Source organism: Ceratotherium simum, chromosome 14, assembly GCF_057802395.1.
Source record: "Ceratotherium simum simum isolate JZ-2026a chromosome 14, ASM5780239v1, whole genome shotgun sequence".
NCBI lineage: Eukaryota > Metazoa > Chordata > Mammalia > Perissodactyla > Rhinocerotidae > Ceratotherium > Ceratotherium simum.
Genome location: NC_141913.1, coordinates 10,415,963 through 10,432,767, shown reverse-complemented (window position 1 = coordinate 10,432,767; position 16,805 = coordinate 10,415,963). Strand labels below are relative to the sequence as shown.

Sequence of the window (16,805 nt, the reverse complement as noted above, 5' to 3'; positions counted from 1 at the left end):
TAGTATTCCATTTATTTAACAAATGAATGAGGAATGATAAAAATAGATCATCACCATTGCAAACTCCTAAAGAAACACAGGATCTAGGCAACAATCATCAATGGCTGCTAACATTATAAAAAGGGACAGCTAGGCTTTATGTGGCTAAATAATATTCCTTACAAGTATTCTTGCCAAAGTCCTACCTGAAATAGATCAAGCCTGTAGAACCACCAGTTTAAAGTACTACAAGGGACAGGACATCATGTTAACTGACACCCGCAGATGGAATTAACAAAATTCAGAATGAGAGATATTCAATAGGACAAAAAAACCCTGATTTCCTCAACCAACAGCAACAACAAACTAGAAAGAACAAAAAAGGAAGGGGAAACCTATAGATTAAAAGAAACTTAACGGATATATTAATGAAATGCCATGTGCGGAGCTTGACTGGATCTGAATTCAAGCAAAATAAATATAACAACAACAAATTACGGGACTACTGGAGGAATCTGAGCACTGGCTAGATATTACAATACTAGATATCACAGTATTAATAACTTTTTTTCAGGTTTGATAATGATATTGTGGTTATGTTAAAAAAAAAATAATCCTTAAGAGATATTGAAATATTTACAAATTAAACAATGTGATGCCTGAGATTTGCTTCAAAATAATTCAGTGTCAGAGGACTGGGAAGAAGAGGTGGGGTATAAATGAAACAGATTGGCTGCTAGATGAAGATTATTGAAGCTAAATGATAGGTACATAAGGGGTCATTATAGTATTCTACTATGGTATATGACTGAAATTTTCCAAAATAAAAAGTTAAAGAAGAAACCAACAATAGGTTTTTTAAAAAAAGACTTTTTAAAATGGTTAATTTTAAAAATTTGTCTTTTTGCATTTCAATCTGAAGAATCACAAATAAACTTACTAGATGAGGAACTTATCATTTCAGTTAAAATTTTCATTCCTCTAAGACATTTTGATCTTTGTCCATTCGTTTCCTTTAAGCCTCTGTGGCCTGGACTTATGGAAGCTTACTTTTGTCTGTAACAGCAGCCTTATCTACCACTAGTCCAGGCGTTGATAAACTTCAGGCCTGCATCCTGTATCTTTACAGACATGAAGGTAAGAATGTTTTTTTTTTCATTTTCAAAGAGTTGCAAAAAGTAAAAAAGAAGAATATGTAACAGAGATTGTATGTGGCCCACAAAGCCTAAAATATTTACTATCCAATTATGTTTGGGAAGTCATTTCCCATACATATGAAAAAGCTTCTGCCCACTAGTATACAGGGAAGACATTCAACTAGGAAACAATCGTGACTCTGCCAGAAGCCCAGCATCCCAAACTATGAGAAATTTATACCTGAGGGACCTGAAATTTCTTAAGTACCATAAAAAGTGTTTTGTTTTTATTTAACCACAATGCATCTTTATATGTATGTTGAGGTTCATATAAGTTGTGTGCATTTTTTAACACGTGTCAGCTTTGATTCACATTTAAAATTAAAAACTAAACCTTAAAGGAAGCATCGAAAAAGGATAAACAACAATAAATCATGCTATGAATTTTCCTTAACTTCACCAATATCTAAAAAACAGATTCAGTTAAAATCACTGTTGATGAACACAGGGATGACAGTCTCTTCTTTGAAAGCAAGCTCTTCAAAGCTCAGTCCCATAGGGAAGATCACAGACTCAAAGAATTTTAGAATTGGAAGGATTTATAGGGGTCACCTATATTAATCTCCTCAGGTTTATAGATAAAGGCAGATGGAAGTGACTTCCGCATAGTTAATAAGCTGTATATAAAAAGGCCTAGAAAAGCAATTTAAGGAACTCAAGTATGAGGCTTTTCTAACACATATAATGAGGTTACTTTCTTGGGTATATTTAGATCTATTTTAAGCCTAGTCCCTGAGAAATAAGATTGCACAACACTCCTCAGCTAAGAACCAATGGGAGAGCCTAGTTTCCGTTTCCATAGTCACAAAAATTGGCCTTGACCTCTCTCCACAAAATTACAGCTAATCATCAAGCCCCATGAGACCCCAAACTATGTTCCCATCTTGTGACTAAGGTTAAAATGGACTACCCCACCCCCAACTTTTCCCTAAGATATGTGGCAATTTCCGTGCATATTTGTTTTGATAAGGTAGCATGGATGCTGTTGCTAAAAGGAATAAAAAACAGAAAAATATATAAGTGGGTAGAGCCAGGCATCTTTTTGAAAACAAACTGAATTTTATTGCCATTATCAAAAGTGTTCGTTTATTCACTGTTATACTCAATCTTTTCCCTTGTAGACTCACAACACTGCCGATAACTCTAGTCCTACCTAACCTTCCCAAGTACCTAATTATTTGTAATGGGATTCTATTTGTGCAATTGAGTTTCCATTTCTACCAACAACGCATGAGGAATTCCCAGGTTTTAATAGAGACAATCCTCTCCACCTGATTAGTCCTACTTTGATTAAGACTTTTGTGAATTATGCATGTTTTAAAATCAAGCTTTCAGTAATCTAACTGTAAAACTGGAAATATCCACATTACCTACTTCACAAGGGTGCCTCTGAGAGTGAAGAAATTACAATGTGATACAAAGAGGATTATCCTGAAAGAGGATAATGCTAACCATTTCTGGTTTCACCAGTCATTTTCTTTATGAAGGCCAATATGATCAAAAATATATTACTTTACACTTAAAAAAACGATTAAGATGATAAATTTTATGTTTTTTTTTTGTGTGTGAGGAAGATCAGCCCTGTGCTAACATCTGCCCATCCTCCTCTTTTTTTGCTGAGGAAGACTGGCCCTGGGCTAACATCCGTGCACATCTTCCTCCACTTTATATGGGATGCTGCCACAGCATGGCTTGCCAAGCGGTGTGTCGGTGCGCACCCAGGATCCGAACCGGCAAACCCCAGGCCGCCGCAGAGGAGCACACGCACTTAACCGCTTGTGCCACCAGGCCGACCCCTAAATTTTATGTTTTTAACCACAATTAAAAATAAATTTTAAAAAATTACCTTCGATAGATAGATAAAATGTGGTATATACATACAATGGAATATTATTTAGTCTTAAAAAGAAAGGAAATTCTGACATACGCTATAACATGGATGAAACTTGAAGGCATCATGCTAAGTGGAATAAGACACAAAAGGACAAATAATGAATGTTTCCACTTTTATGAGATAGTCAAATTTCATAGAGACATAAAGTAGAACCGTGGTTACCAGGGGCTGGGAGCAGTGGGGGATGGAGAGTTACTATCTAATGGGTACGGAGTTTTAGTGTGGGATGAAAATAAAGTTCTGGAGAAGGACAGCAGTGATGGTTGCACAACAATGTGAATATATTTTATGCCAGTGAACTGTACACTTAAATAATGGCTAAAATGGTAAAAATTATTTTATGTATATTTTACCACGATAAGAAAAAATATTACCTTGAAGGTCTCCAATCATTTCAGAATCATGACCTCTGTCTCTTCGTTCAGCTTCTAATGCGGCTTGCAGCTGGTAATAATCCTTGTCTGTTTGCGACTTGGAATTCTCTAAAATTCTATTTCTCTCCTGCAATTCTCTGTTGAGGGACTCTAGCTGACTAATTGACTTGCTCATCTCAGTGTGACTCTTCCTTAATCTTACAGCTGTGTCTGATTCTGTCCTAAGTAAGTCATTGGCTTCTTCCAGCTATTTAAAAAAGAGCAAGAAAACAGGTTTTTGACCAAAATATAACCAACCTTATTGATTATAATAAAAAAAAAAAGTCATTCCAAAAACTCACCTGCTTTTGTAACTGTGCCAGCTTCTCATTAGCAAGCTGTGAATTCTGACTCACTTTCTTTAAGTCTTCCAACTGATCCTTTAATGTAGAAACTAGAAAACGAAGGAATAAGATGCAGATATTGCAAAGTTTTCATGGCAGAAACATATAAATCCCTTTTAAAAAATACATTTAGTCTTGGGCCATAACGGTCAGTTATATTAGGTCCACCCCCAAAGCCAAATTCCATTGTGCAAGTATTTACATTTAAGTTCATCAAAAAGTGGAGCATCATTTCATAACATAGAATGCAAAAACAGATTTGTTGCAACTGTTGTAATACTTGAAATTCTTTTATTCTCTAATAAGGTCAATCTATTAGTGAAGTGTATAAAGCTAGCTTGTTTTTCTTTTTTTGTTTGGTGAAGAAGATCAGCCCTGAGCTAACATCTGTGCCCATCTTCCTCTATTCTGTACATGGGACACCGCCACAGCACGGCTTGATGAGCGGTGCATCAGTCCAAGCCCGGGATCTGAACCTCCAAACCCCGGGTTGCTAAAGTGGAGCACGCAGACTTAACCACTATGCCACAGGGCCGGCCCTATAAAGCTAGTTTTAATATTTATTTTTGAATACTAGTAAAAATCCTTGAACAGTTCATTATTTTTAAAATGGTTCAAAATTCAAAAGATACCAAATAGTATACAGTGTAGAATGAGTCTTCCTCCCACCACATCGTCTCCCAGTCCCTCTGACTCTCCTCCCCAGCAACAACTATTACTAATTTCTTGCATATCCTTCCTAAGATAATCTATGTACTGAGACCCTAATACATAAAACCACATGAAATATATATGTATTTTTTCACATGCATATCTATATATTCACAAATACATATTTAAGCACCTACAGACAAGCACTCTTGTTTTATTTTATTTATTTATTTACTTCCCCCCCACAAAGCCCCAGTAGATAGTTGTATGTCATAGCTGCACATCCTTCTAGTTGCTGTATGTGGGACGCGGCCTCAGCATGGCCAGAGAAGCGGTGCGTCAGTGCGTGCCCGGGATCGAACCCGGGCCGCCAGCAGCGGAGCGCATGCACTTAACCGCTAAGCCACGGGGCCGGCCCTACAGCACTCTTGTTTTAAACAAAGGATCTGTATTTTGTTTTTCTCGTTTAAAGATACATCTTAGAGATTCTTTTATAACAGTACATAAGGAGATGCTTTATTCTTTTATAAGATGTATAGTATTCTATCATATAGATATACCAAAATTTACTATGTCATTGATTATATTTGTTGTTTATAATTTTTGCCATTTTAAATAATGCTACAACGAATAGCCTTGTTTATACATCAGTGTGCATGTATATAAGCCTATATGTAAAATAAATTCCTAGAAGTAAAATCACTAGATCAAAGGGTATAGAAAGCTATTTTAAATGTATTTATAACACTAACATTAAAACACATGAAATTCTAGGTTAGTAGTTCTCAAATGTGGCTGCTTGTTAGAAGTGCCTAAAGAGCTTATTAAAAATACCAATGCCTAGGCCACATGTCTAGATCAATTAAATTAGAATCTCTGGAGTTTAAGCACCAGTATACTTTCGAGGTCCCCAGGAAATTCCAATATGCATACAAGGTTGAAAATCACTACTTTAGCTAAAACATCACTACTAACTTTAATATGTTATAAATTTTTCTTGGGATATGGGTATTTAGCTCATGAGCTATCTTAGGATTATGGCTTCAAAAAATATATCATATAGGCACTAAATTTAAGACAACCTCATGACAAAGACCTCAAGGAGAGTGTTAGACAGAAATTCCAGTGTTTTTCAAAAGAAGCAACAATTTACCTTCATTTTCTACATTTCTCCTCTTCTCATTTTCCTGTTCTGCTTTTCTTTGGTACTCATTAATTCTATGTTGTAGCAACATTTTCTCTTTCTCAATCTGAGACACTGTAGATTCTAGATTTCGTCTTTGATTCCCCTGAAATTATAATGATAAAAGTTACCACTGCAATTAATGCTCCTTATTTATTTGAGAGAATACTGTTCTTTAAAAAAAAACAAAAACAAAGACTTAAGATGGATTTTTTGTTTCAAAATCAGATAGTATCTCCTAACAACTTTTCTAATAGAATTAGCTTGCCTTATAAGACAGTGAGAATATTCAAACTAGATATGTAAACGTTTCACAGATTTTTGAATCCATGAGTATAAAAAACTTTATTAATCTTATCACATCGAAAGTTGCTTTATTAGCTTAAGATGATCATATTGCATTATATCACCAATATTCTGGTTTATTTACAATCCTATATTTCAAATATGAAATATGAAAGGGAGCAGATAATTATATATTTGATAATTAAATGGTGCAAGGCTCAAATGGCACCAAATGCTACAGTGTGTGCAGTTCAAGTTCACCAGTCCCTGCGTGTCTCCCTTAATCCTCTCCCTGTCTCAACAACTTATTTTTTCAGAGATGTTCTATGTATCTACCTACTAATGCATATTAAAAAGTAATAAAGGAAATACTTCAGAAAATGAAATCACAGGGGAGGGGAGGTTTAAAGGGAAAAAAAACACCTAAACTTCCACAACTTAAAAATTTATCTTCTGTTTCTGACTTACCACTATCAGCATATCCTGCTTTTGATGCTTCATTTTTATCTTTGAGACTCCAAACCACAAAAACCTCCTTTATAGTGTGTTTTTCTGGGCTTTCCTGTCTTTTTTTTGATGAGGAAGATTGGCCCTGAGCTAACATCTGTGCCTGTCTTCCTCTACTTTGTACATGGGATGCCTGCATAGCATGGCTTGATGAGCGGCGTGTAGGTCCGAGACTGGGATCCGAACCCACGACCTCCAGGCTGCCGAAGCGGAGCACGGGAACTTAACCACTATGCCACTGGGTGGGCCCCTGGGCTTTCCTATCTTTAAGCAAAAACTATCTTTCAAGTAAGATGCTGTCAGAGAGATTTAGCAAATTTGACAGAGATCATCCAAGGTCTTCCCAATTCTAACATTTTATCATTCTAACTTTTATGTTTTCACTTTTTTATTTTGAAGTAATTATACATTTCAGGAAGTTGCCAAGATAGTACAGAAAGGTCCCATGCACCCTTCCACTCAGTTTCCCCTAATACATTATATGTAACAACAGTACAATAACAAAATCAGGAAATAGATATTGGTATACAGTGTGTAGAGTTCTATGTTATTTTACCTCATGTGTAGATTCATGTAACTACCACCACAATTAAGATACTGAACTGTTCCATCAGCACAACGATCTCCTTCCAGCCATTACTTATAGCCACAGGCATCCCCCTTCTCCCACCACCTATATCCCTGGCAACCAAATATAGGTCCTCCATCTGTATAATTTTGTCATTTTCAGAATGTTATATTAATGGAATCATATAGTATGGACCTTCTAAGATTGGGTTTTTACACTCAACATAATGCCCTTGAGATCTATCCAGGTTGTTATCAATGGTTCATTCTTTTTTGTTGCTACTAGTATTCCATGGTACAGATATATCAAAGTTTGCGCAACCATTCACCTATCGCAAGACATTTTAGTTGTTTCTAGTTATTGGCTATTATAAATAAAGCTACTATGAACAGTAGCATATAGGTTTTAATGAGGATATAAGTTTTCATTTTTCTGGGATAAATGACCAATAGTGCAATTGCTGAGTTGTGTGGTAGTTGCATGTTTAGTATTTCAGGAAACTGCCAAACTATCTAGAATGGCTGTACCATTTTATATTCTTATCTACAATGTATGAATGATCCAGTTTCTCCACGTCCTTGCCAGTTCTGGTATTGACATCATTTTTCAATTTTACTTGTTTTAACCGTTATACAGTGATATCTCATGGTGGTTTTAATTTGCATTTCCCTAATGGCTAATGATGTTGAGCATTTTTTCATGTGCTTGATACCCACGTTGATGAAATGTATGTTCATGTCTTCTGCCAATTTTCAAACTGGATTTTTTATTTACTGTTGAGTTTTAGAGTTCTTTAAACATTCCAGATAGAGTCCTTTGTGAAATATGTAGTTTTCAAATATTTTTTTCCAGTCTAGATAGCTTGCCATTTCATCCTCTTATCATGGTCTTTCACAGAGCAAACACTGTTAATTTCGATGAAGTCCAATTTATTGAATTTTTTTCCTTATATGGATCATGTTTGTGGTGTCATGTCTAAAAACTGTTCACCAAGCTGTTAGGTTCCAAGGATTTTCCCCTATTTTTTCCCTAAAATTTTATATTTTTATTTTCACATTTAAATCTATGCTCCATTTTGAATTAATTTTTGCATAAGGTGTGAGACTTAGGTTGAGTTTCATATCTTGGTCTATGGACATATAGTTGCTCCAGCGCCACCTGTTAAAAAGACCATCCATCCGCCATTGAATTGCTTTTGCACCTTTCTCAAAAATCGGTTGGCTATAATTGAGGGATACTGATCCACAGTTTTCTTTGTAGTACTGTCTTTGTTAGATTTTGGTATCTGGGTAGTTCTAGCCTCATAAAATTCATTGGGGATTATATTTTCTGGAAGAGATAGCGTAGAATTGGTGTTAATTCTTCTTAAAACACTTGGCAGAATTCTCTAGTAAAACCACCGGGTCCCAGAGATTACTTTTTTGGGTAGCCTTTAAATTATGAATTCACTTTAATAGTTATATAGCGCTATTCAAATAATCTATTTCACGTTGTGTGAGTTGTGGTAGTTGGTATTTTTGGAGGAATTAGTCCATTTCATCTAAATTTCACACAATGTGTTTAGAATTTTTTGTAGTATTCCCTCATGATCCTTTTGATGTCTGCAGAATCTGCAGTGACATGCCCTGTTTTATTCCTGATACTGATAATTTGTGTTCTTTTTCCTTTTCAATCTTGCTAGAGGTTTGTCAATTTTGTTGATCTTTCCAAACAGCTAGTTTTTTGTTTTCCCTGATTTTCTCTATTGTTTTTCTGTTTTCAATTCCATTCATCTCTGCTCTTTATCTTTATTTTTCCTTCCTTCTCCTTGCTTTGGGTTTATTTTGCTCTTCTTTATCTAGGTTCTTGAGATAGAAGCTTAGATAACTGATTTGAGACTCTTCATCTTTTCTAACGTAAGCAAGCATTTAGTGTATAATTTCCCTTAAAACATGTTAGCTGTATCCCACAAATTTTGATGTTTTATTTTCACTTTCATTGTTCAAATATTCTTTTTAAAGATAAAGAGCCATAATTTTTTAACATAACTTTATGAGCTATAATTAATATTCCAATGTATTTTTTCATTTCCCCTGAGACTTCCTCTTTGACCTATGGATTATTTAGAACTGTGTTGTTTAGTTTCCACGTGTTTGCAGATTTGCCTGATATCTGTTATTCATTCTAGTTTGATTACATTTTGGTCAGAGAACACACTCTGTGTGATTTCAATTCTTTTAAGTTTGTAGACATCTGCTCAGGATGTGTTCTATCTTGGTACGTGTTCCTTGAGTGCTTGAAAAGAATATGTATTTTGCTGTTGTTGGGTAGAGGGTTCTATAAATGTGCAATAGATCGTGTTGGTTGATGGTGTGCCTGAGTTCTCCTATACGTTTGTTGATTCTCTGTCTAGAGAGTGGTATTGAAGTTGTGGAAATTAAGAGACCTTAACTAAAGTGGAGTCAGGAAGATCTGTAAGGGGAGCTCTCATGCCCTATCATATATCACCAGTTACACGAAACAGGAAAAGAGGTATGCTTGTATCTTCCACAGGAAGTAAAACTACTTTACTAGGGAAGGAAGACTTCTCTCCCCACCTGGCAACAGCCCAGCCAATGAGAAATGCCACAGCTCAACCAATGCGAAGCTGTTGCTGCCCTGAACTGTTACTTTTCCCCAAGGACTTTCATTTAGAACAGCCCCTCCCTGCCCCACCTTCTTTTCTCTATATAAGTAGCTCCCCTCCTTTGTTTTCCAGATTTGCCTATAGTTCGCCATAGCATCCTGAATCACAGTTCTTTTGGCTATCCCCAAAAAACTTCTTCTGAGGATAAAATAACAGGTGAATTTGCTTTTAAGTTGAAAAAGTCTCCAACAATAATTGTGGACTATTTCTCCTTTCAGTTTTATCAGCTTTTGCTTTACATATTTTGTAACTCTGTTGTTTGGTGCATATAAATTTAGGAATGCTACGTCTTCTTACTGGATTGACCTTTTTATCAGTATGCAGTGTCCCTCTCTGCCCCTGGTAATTTTCTTTGCCCTGAAGTCTACTTTATCTGATATTAATATTGCCATTGCTGCTTTCTTTTTGCTAACTTTTGCATGATATATTTTTCCATCCTCTTACTTTCAGTTTGCCTATATTGTTTTATTTGAAGAGAATTTCTGGTAGACAGCATACAGGTACATCATTTAAAAAAATCTACTCTAACAATCTCTTTTAATTGCTGCTACATTTAATTTACATGTAATATAACTAATGATATGTTCGAGTTAAGTCTGCCATTTTTGTTTTTTGTTTGCTCTCTCTGTTGTTTCTCCATTTTCTCTTTCTTGTCTTTCTGTGGATTACTACAACATTTTTTAGAATTCCATTTTGATTTATCTAGAGTGTTTCTGAGCGTATCTCTCTGTATAACTTTTTCAGTGGCTGCTCTAGATATTACATTATATATGCATAGTTTATCAGACTCTACGGGTGTTGGCATCTTACCAGTATGAATTAAGTGTAAAACCTCACCTCCCTTTATCCTCCTGTTTATAATATAATTGTCTTAAATATTAGTCCTACATACATGGAGAACCACATTAGACAATGTAATTTCTGCTTCAACTGTCAAAAATAATATAAAAAACTAAAGAGGAGAAAGTGTATTGTATTTACCCATATTTTTACTCTCTGTTGTTTTCTGTTCTCTTCTGATATGTCAAGATTCCTTCTTTTATCATTTCCTTTCTATTTAGAGGATTTCCTTTAGCAATTCCTTTAGGGAAGGTATGCTGGTGACAAATTCTCTTAGTTTTCCTTCACCTGAGAATGCTGTGATTTTCACTTGGAAAGGATTTTTCATTGGACATAGAATTCTGGATTGATCTTTTTTTCAGCCCTTGAAAAATGTTGTGCTACTTCCTTCTGTCCTCCATGGTTTCTAATAATAAATCTGCTGCCATTTGCATTGTTCTTTCCCTCTAGGTAAGCGTCTTTTACCATATTTGAGATTTCTTCTTTGTCGTTAGTTTTCAGAATTCTGACTACTGTGTGTCTCTGTGTGGCTATCTTTGGGTTTATCCTTTTTATGATTCACTCAGCTTGCTGTAGGCTTATGTCTGGTTTGTAGGTTTATGTCTTGCCAAATTTGTGGAATTTTCAGCCATCATTTCTTCCTGCCCCCTTTTTCTCCTCTCGTTCAGCAATTTCAATGACACAAATGTTAGAATTTCATTGTTAGAATTTCATTGCTATAGTCCCACAGGTCCCTGAGGCTCTGTCACTTTTTTCTTACTGTTATTCAGACTGGGTAATTTCTATTGTTCTATCCTCAACTTCTCTGATTCTTTCCTCTGTATCCTTCACTTTGCTGCTGAGCCCATCCACTGAGATTTTTATTTCAGTTATTTTAATTTTCGGTTGATTCTACTTTACATTTTCTTATGTCTTTGCTAAGACTTCCTATTTCTTTTCTGAGACTTGCTAATTTTATTTTTTTGTTTCAAGTATGTCTCTAGTTGCTCACTGAAATATATTTATGATGATTCCTTTAAATCCATCTGTGTTCTCTCAGTGTTGGCATCTGTTTATTGTCTTTTCTCATTCTAGTTGAGATTTTCCTAGTTCTAGTTATGACAAGTGATTTTCTTTTTTTCTTTTTTTAGGAAGATCAGTGCTGAGCTAACATCCGTGCTAATCCTCCTCTTTTTGCTGAGGAAGACCGGCCCTGAGCTAACATCTATTGCCAATCCTCCTCTTTTTTTTTTTTCCCCCCAAAGCCCCAGTAGACAGTTATAAGTCTTAGTTGCACATCCTTCTAGTTACTGTATGTGGGACGCGGCCTCAGCATGGCCGGAGAAGCGGTGTGTCGGTGCGCACCCAGGATCCGAACCCAGGCCGCCAGTAGCGGAGCACGTGCACTTAACCGCTGAGCCACGGGGCTGGCCCAGACAAGTGATTTTCTATTGAAAATTGCATGTTTTGGGTATTATCTTACAATACTCTTGATCTTATTTAAGTCTTCTGTTTTAGCAGGTCTCTTCTGTCACTGTTCTCGTGGGATTAAGGAGGTGCTGCCTCATTTCTGCCAGATGGAGGTAGAAATCTAGGTTTTCCACTTGATCTTTATTGATACACAGGTTGGGGCGAAATGGATTCTCGTTACTGCTGGGTGGAAATGGGAGTTCTGGCACCCCACTATGCCTCCACTGATAACATCATGGCTGATAGAGAACGTACTTTGTTACTGCTGCCTACTTGACACCACAAACATCGCTGTGGGGAGGAGGGCTCGTTATTTCAGTGTTAAAAGTTCGGACTCCCTACTAGGCCTCTTCTGATACAACGCCAGCAGGGAATGGAAGGGGTGCCTTGTTACTGTTGAGTAGAAGTAGAAAACTAGACTCCCGACATGTCTCCAATGACACTGTCTGGGGAGAGGGGGAGGCTTATCACTGCTCAAGAGAGATGAAAGTCCCTCCACTGGACCTTCTCTAATACCACCCTATCAGGGGGCTGGAAGTCTAGGCTTCACTGGTGGGGATGGGGTTATATTTTTTTACATTGTATTTGGCTGAGTAGAGCAGCGATTGTGTAAAAGTTTTCTGATTTGCTAGCCTGCCCCTTTCCTGGTCCTTTGGCTAGAGAATGGCTTTTCTTGTCTGTGCTTGTTGGTGTTTCCAGATTGCTGGCTTCTCCAGCACCCAGTCTGGGATACAAGCTGCAAAAAGAAAACCCACAGTATTTGTTCCTATGTCATTTCTTGGGACCCAAGTACTCTGTCTAGCTGGTCTGCCTTCTTCTCCCCACCTTTCAGAATCTTTTTTCATTTGTTTCATATTTAATGTCTAGGGCTTTTAGCTGTACTTAGCGGGAAGAACATTGGAAAGTACTTTTACTCCATCTTTCCAGAAGCAGGACTACTCTAATTTTATAATTAAGATCTCCCTCTCTACCTTGAATTTGGAAAGCTGAATAACTTAAACTTAGCACACTTGAATTTTATCTGTGTTTTAGAAATGAAATAAAAAGTGGAGGATATACAAAAAAGATTTCTTAAATACTTAGAGTCAAATAAATAGTGCTAGGCTAAGTACACACTGACCAACAGCAAGTTGGTAAAATATTATCTAAATCTTCCTAGATAACTATAGGTATATCCAAAGCTACAAATGACAAACATAAAAACAAAAAACGAAAAACACCACTGACAGATACTATTCTGAAAAGAGAAAATTAAGACAGCACAAAAACCATCAGAAACATTAAATCTAAAAAGAACAAAGGAAGTAATCAATGAGAAGAAGACTATAGAGAGTGTATTTCTTTTCAGGGGACTCTTCATATACACAGTAGAAAGATATTTACAAGTTGACCAAAGGGAATGAAAATGTATTACATATTTGCAAACAAATATCTGAATCATGACATGTTTTTGCTGTGTTTCCCTGATAACAAAACTTCTTGCTAGGTGACCACAGGAAGCATGAATAATTCTAAAATCAATACATTTCCCATGTGATCACATGAAATTATGGTAACGTAAGTCCTTTTTAAATTGTATTCTTTCCTCTTTCTTATTTGTCTGTCTCTTTTTGCTACAGTTCCAGATTCAATTTCTGATCTCTTGATTCTCTTGCTCCTTTCTCACTTTTCAAATATTAAGAACCACTGAAATGAAATTCATCACTAAAATTTCAACATGGTTCTATAATAAAACTATACAAAGGAAAAAAAGTATAATCTAATCTGCATCACTTGAATCTGCAGCTCCAAAGTGAGGCTTTCATCATAATTCTTTAGTTCTGTTCTGTTCTCTATTTTAACCTATAAAGTTCAAATGCAATTTCTCAGAAAACAAAACCATCTAAAAGAGGAAAACTAAAACTCTTAAAAAGGAAAACTTCTGATTAGAAAATAAAAAGTACCTCTTCATCCAATTCTTTCATTATCTTGTCTAGTTTTATGTTTGAAGTTCTGTAAAAACAAAAGCAATATAGGTTAGAAATAAGTTTATTTTTTGTTGCCTGGGGTGGAACAACACATTCTTTACTTTTTCAATTGACTAAGATTTCTTAACCTATTTTTGTGCAGTGAGTCCCTTTGGCAGTCTGGTGAAGCCTATGGCCTCTTCTCAAAACAATATTTTAAAAGCATAAAGTAAGGGCCGGCTCCGTGGCTTAGCGGTTAAGTGCGCGCGCTCTGATGCTGGCGGCCCGGGTTCGGATCCCGGGCGCGCCCCGAGGCACCACTTCTCCGTCCAACGTGAGGCCGAGTCCCACGTACAGCAACTAGAAGGATGTGAACCTATGACATACAACTATCTACTGGGGCTTTGGGGAGAAAAACTGAATAAATAAAATCTTTAAAAGCATAAAGTAAAATACGCAAGATTAAAAGAAGCCAAAATTATATTGAAATATAGTCATAAACTTTAAAAAATGTATGATTCAGTAATATATGTGCTTCTTTATTAATATATTAAATCACAAGATCTAGTGGCAATAATTTCAAAGTAGTGATGAGCATAAATGATACTTAGAGATAATTAACAACTGTAATTGCTGAATATAAGAAAATATTTTTGATTTCTATCAGTAATAAAAAATTCACAGCTACTGCTAATAATTGCAGATTATTGCCTATGTTCGTAATTGAAAGAAATGCTGAATTTCAGTTATAAGTTAGAGAAAATATTCACTTTTTCTCATCCAAGTTTAAGGACCTCAAATTCCATCCATGGACCCGTTGCGGGAGGTCTATGAATTCCAGGTTAAGGATCCCCGGACTCCCTCATGCAACACTTGCTACTAACCAAAAATTAGCCATCTAACCACAAGAGTAAATAAATGACGGGAACGGTGGCATACATAAATCACTAAATGCACCACTTGACAACTTAGGCAAAAATTTGAGATAAACTGAAAATGTATTACCTCCATCACAATTTGTTTTCTTTGGCTCTAAACATAATAATTCTGAGCTTCAAATCTGGATATGTAATGTTTCACATGGATGTCTTATCAAATATCTCATTCAGCATGCCCGAAATTAAACTTATTCCCTCTGCTCCACGCCCCTACCCATAATAGTAATCTGCCTCTCAACTAAGTATCCCTAAGTAAAGGATACCACCTGGGAATTATCCTTGACTCATCTTCCTCCCTCATCCCCATTTAGCTGAACTAATGTCAAGTGCTGCCAACTAACCAGAGACTTCTTTTTAAAAAGCAAGTTTGATCAGTTTTTTGACTTCTTAGTTTAATAACTTTCAATATTTTCCATCACCCTTAGGATAAATTCCAAATTTCTTAGCTTGTCAAAAACAAAGTCCTTCAAGATCTACACTCTGTTGACCTTCCCAGCTTCATCTCAGACTTCTTCCTCCCACATTTTCATATGATTATTGGCCACTCTGGCCATTCTTATTTCTTCCTCAAATTGGCACCCGCCACCACCACTACCACTAGTTTGCCATTTGCCCTTTAATTTTGATTATAATATTTTTTGGATGTAGAAACTTCTCAACATGTATGCAATAATATCTATCCATTTTCTCTCCTTATTTCCATATTTTATACTTAGAAATTCCTTCCAAATCCTTGGATTGATTAATTATTTGCTTATATTCAAGTACTTTTCTAAAAAGTTTATATTATATGCTTAACTATTTAATCTATCAGGAATGGTATGCAGTGAGAATTTTACTTGTTTCCTCTCCCCTCCACTTACAAAACTACCAATTTTCCCAATTTCATTTGTTGTGCTTATCTCTGTGCTACCTATGTATTTCATTTATTCAATACTATCCACTAAAACTATAAATAATTACAAAAGTTATCGTTTATAATTAACAAGTAACTCAGCATTGTCCTGGGTTATTTAAAATAATCTTGATCATTCTATACTTTCATAAATTTACAGGCTCTTATTAGATTTAGACTCACAGGAAAAAAATTCTGAGTTATTGTTCTAGAAAATCACAGTGTAAATTAGAATATCCGCATTAAAAATTTTGTGGATTTTAATCTTCAACAACATTTACATTTTAGAAAGCACCTTATTTAACGTAAACTAATTTGCCGTATTAGTCAGCTAATTAAAATGGGACAGAAAAGAAATAAATTAGGCACTAAGTGAATCAGCACTAGAGTTTTTCAATAAAGACTGCTAGGAGCAAATGCACTTTAAATATTCTGAGGAAAATAGGTCATAACTAACGCCAACATAAATGTGACTTTCCAGTTCTAGCCAAGCTATTCTTGATTGAACGCATATCAGTAGCAAGCTTTTATATGTCCATCTTACTTCTGTCTACTTTAAGTGTTTACAGAGTGCAAGCTTTAAAATAAGTATTTGCTATACAACTTTTAATGCAAAAAACATATAATGATATTCTCACCTGCACTTCTGCTCCATTTCATCTTTTAATTGCATTTCATTATGCAGCTGTTCTTCCAGCTTATAAATTGTTTTTTGCAAATTTTCCTGCTTTAATAAAAAAAAAACAAAATAAAACTCATCCTACTAAGAATATTCATAGAGCATTTGAAAACAGTGAGTTTATGTTACCATCTTACACCTGTTTAGGAGGGAATTATTTGGTTCAATCTTACTCTTTTTCCTTTCTATCTGCAATTTTTATTATTAATTTAACAAGCAGTTTTTCAACACCTACAAATATGTCAGACATTGTGTTAGGCATTAATAAGACAAAAATTAAAAAGATTTGGTCCTTGTTCTCATGAAGCTAATAGTTAAATAGTGGGATAGGGGAACGGGAGGGTGAAAAGAACCTACAATAACTCAAGGACAT

At 35.6% G+C, this 16,805-nt stretch overlaps 1 protein-coding gene across 5 annotated transcripts in view; it reads right to left on the bottom strand.

Annotated features, from left to right (window-relative positions):
• The window catches only part of ROCK1 (Rho associated coiled-coil containing protein kinase 1), a 151,361-nt gene that overhangs the window by 49,215 nt on the left and 85,341 nt on the right, over nt 1-16,805 (bottom strand). For 4 of the 5 annotated variants that reach the window (XM_004421038.3, XM_087439014.1, XM_087439015.1 and 1 more), the window contains 5 exons: nt 16,392-16,480; nt 13,918-13,966; nt 5,631-5,766; nt 3,785-3,876; nt 3,444-3,690 (listed from right to left, as the gene is read on the bottom strand). In XM_004421038.3, the coding sequence (XP_004421095.2) occupies nt 3,444-3,690; nt 3,785-3,876; nt 5,631-5,766; nt 13,918-13,966; nt 16,392-16,480 (613 nt within the window). The remainder of the gene's footprint in view (nt 1-3,443; nt 3,691-3,784; nt 3,877-5,630; nt 5,767-13,917; nt 13,967-16,391; nt 16,481-16,805) is intronic. The other variant, XM_014780289.2, reaches the window with a different exon arrangement.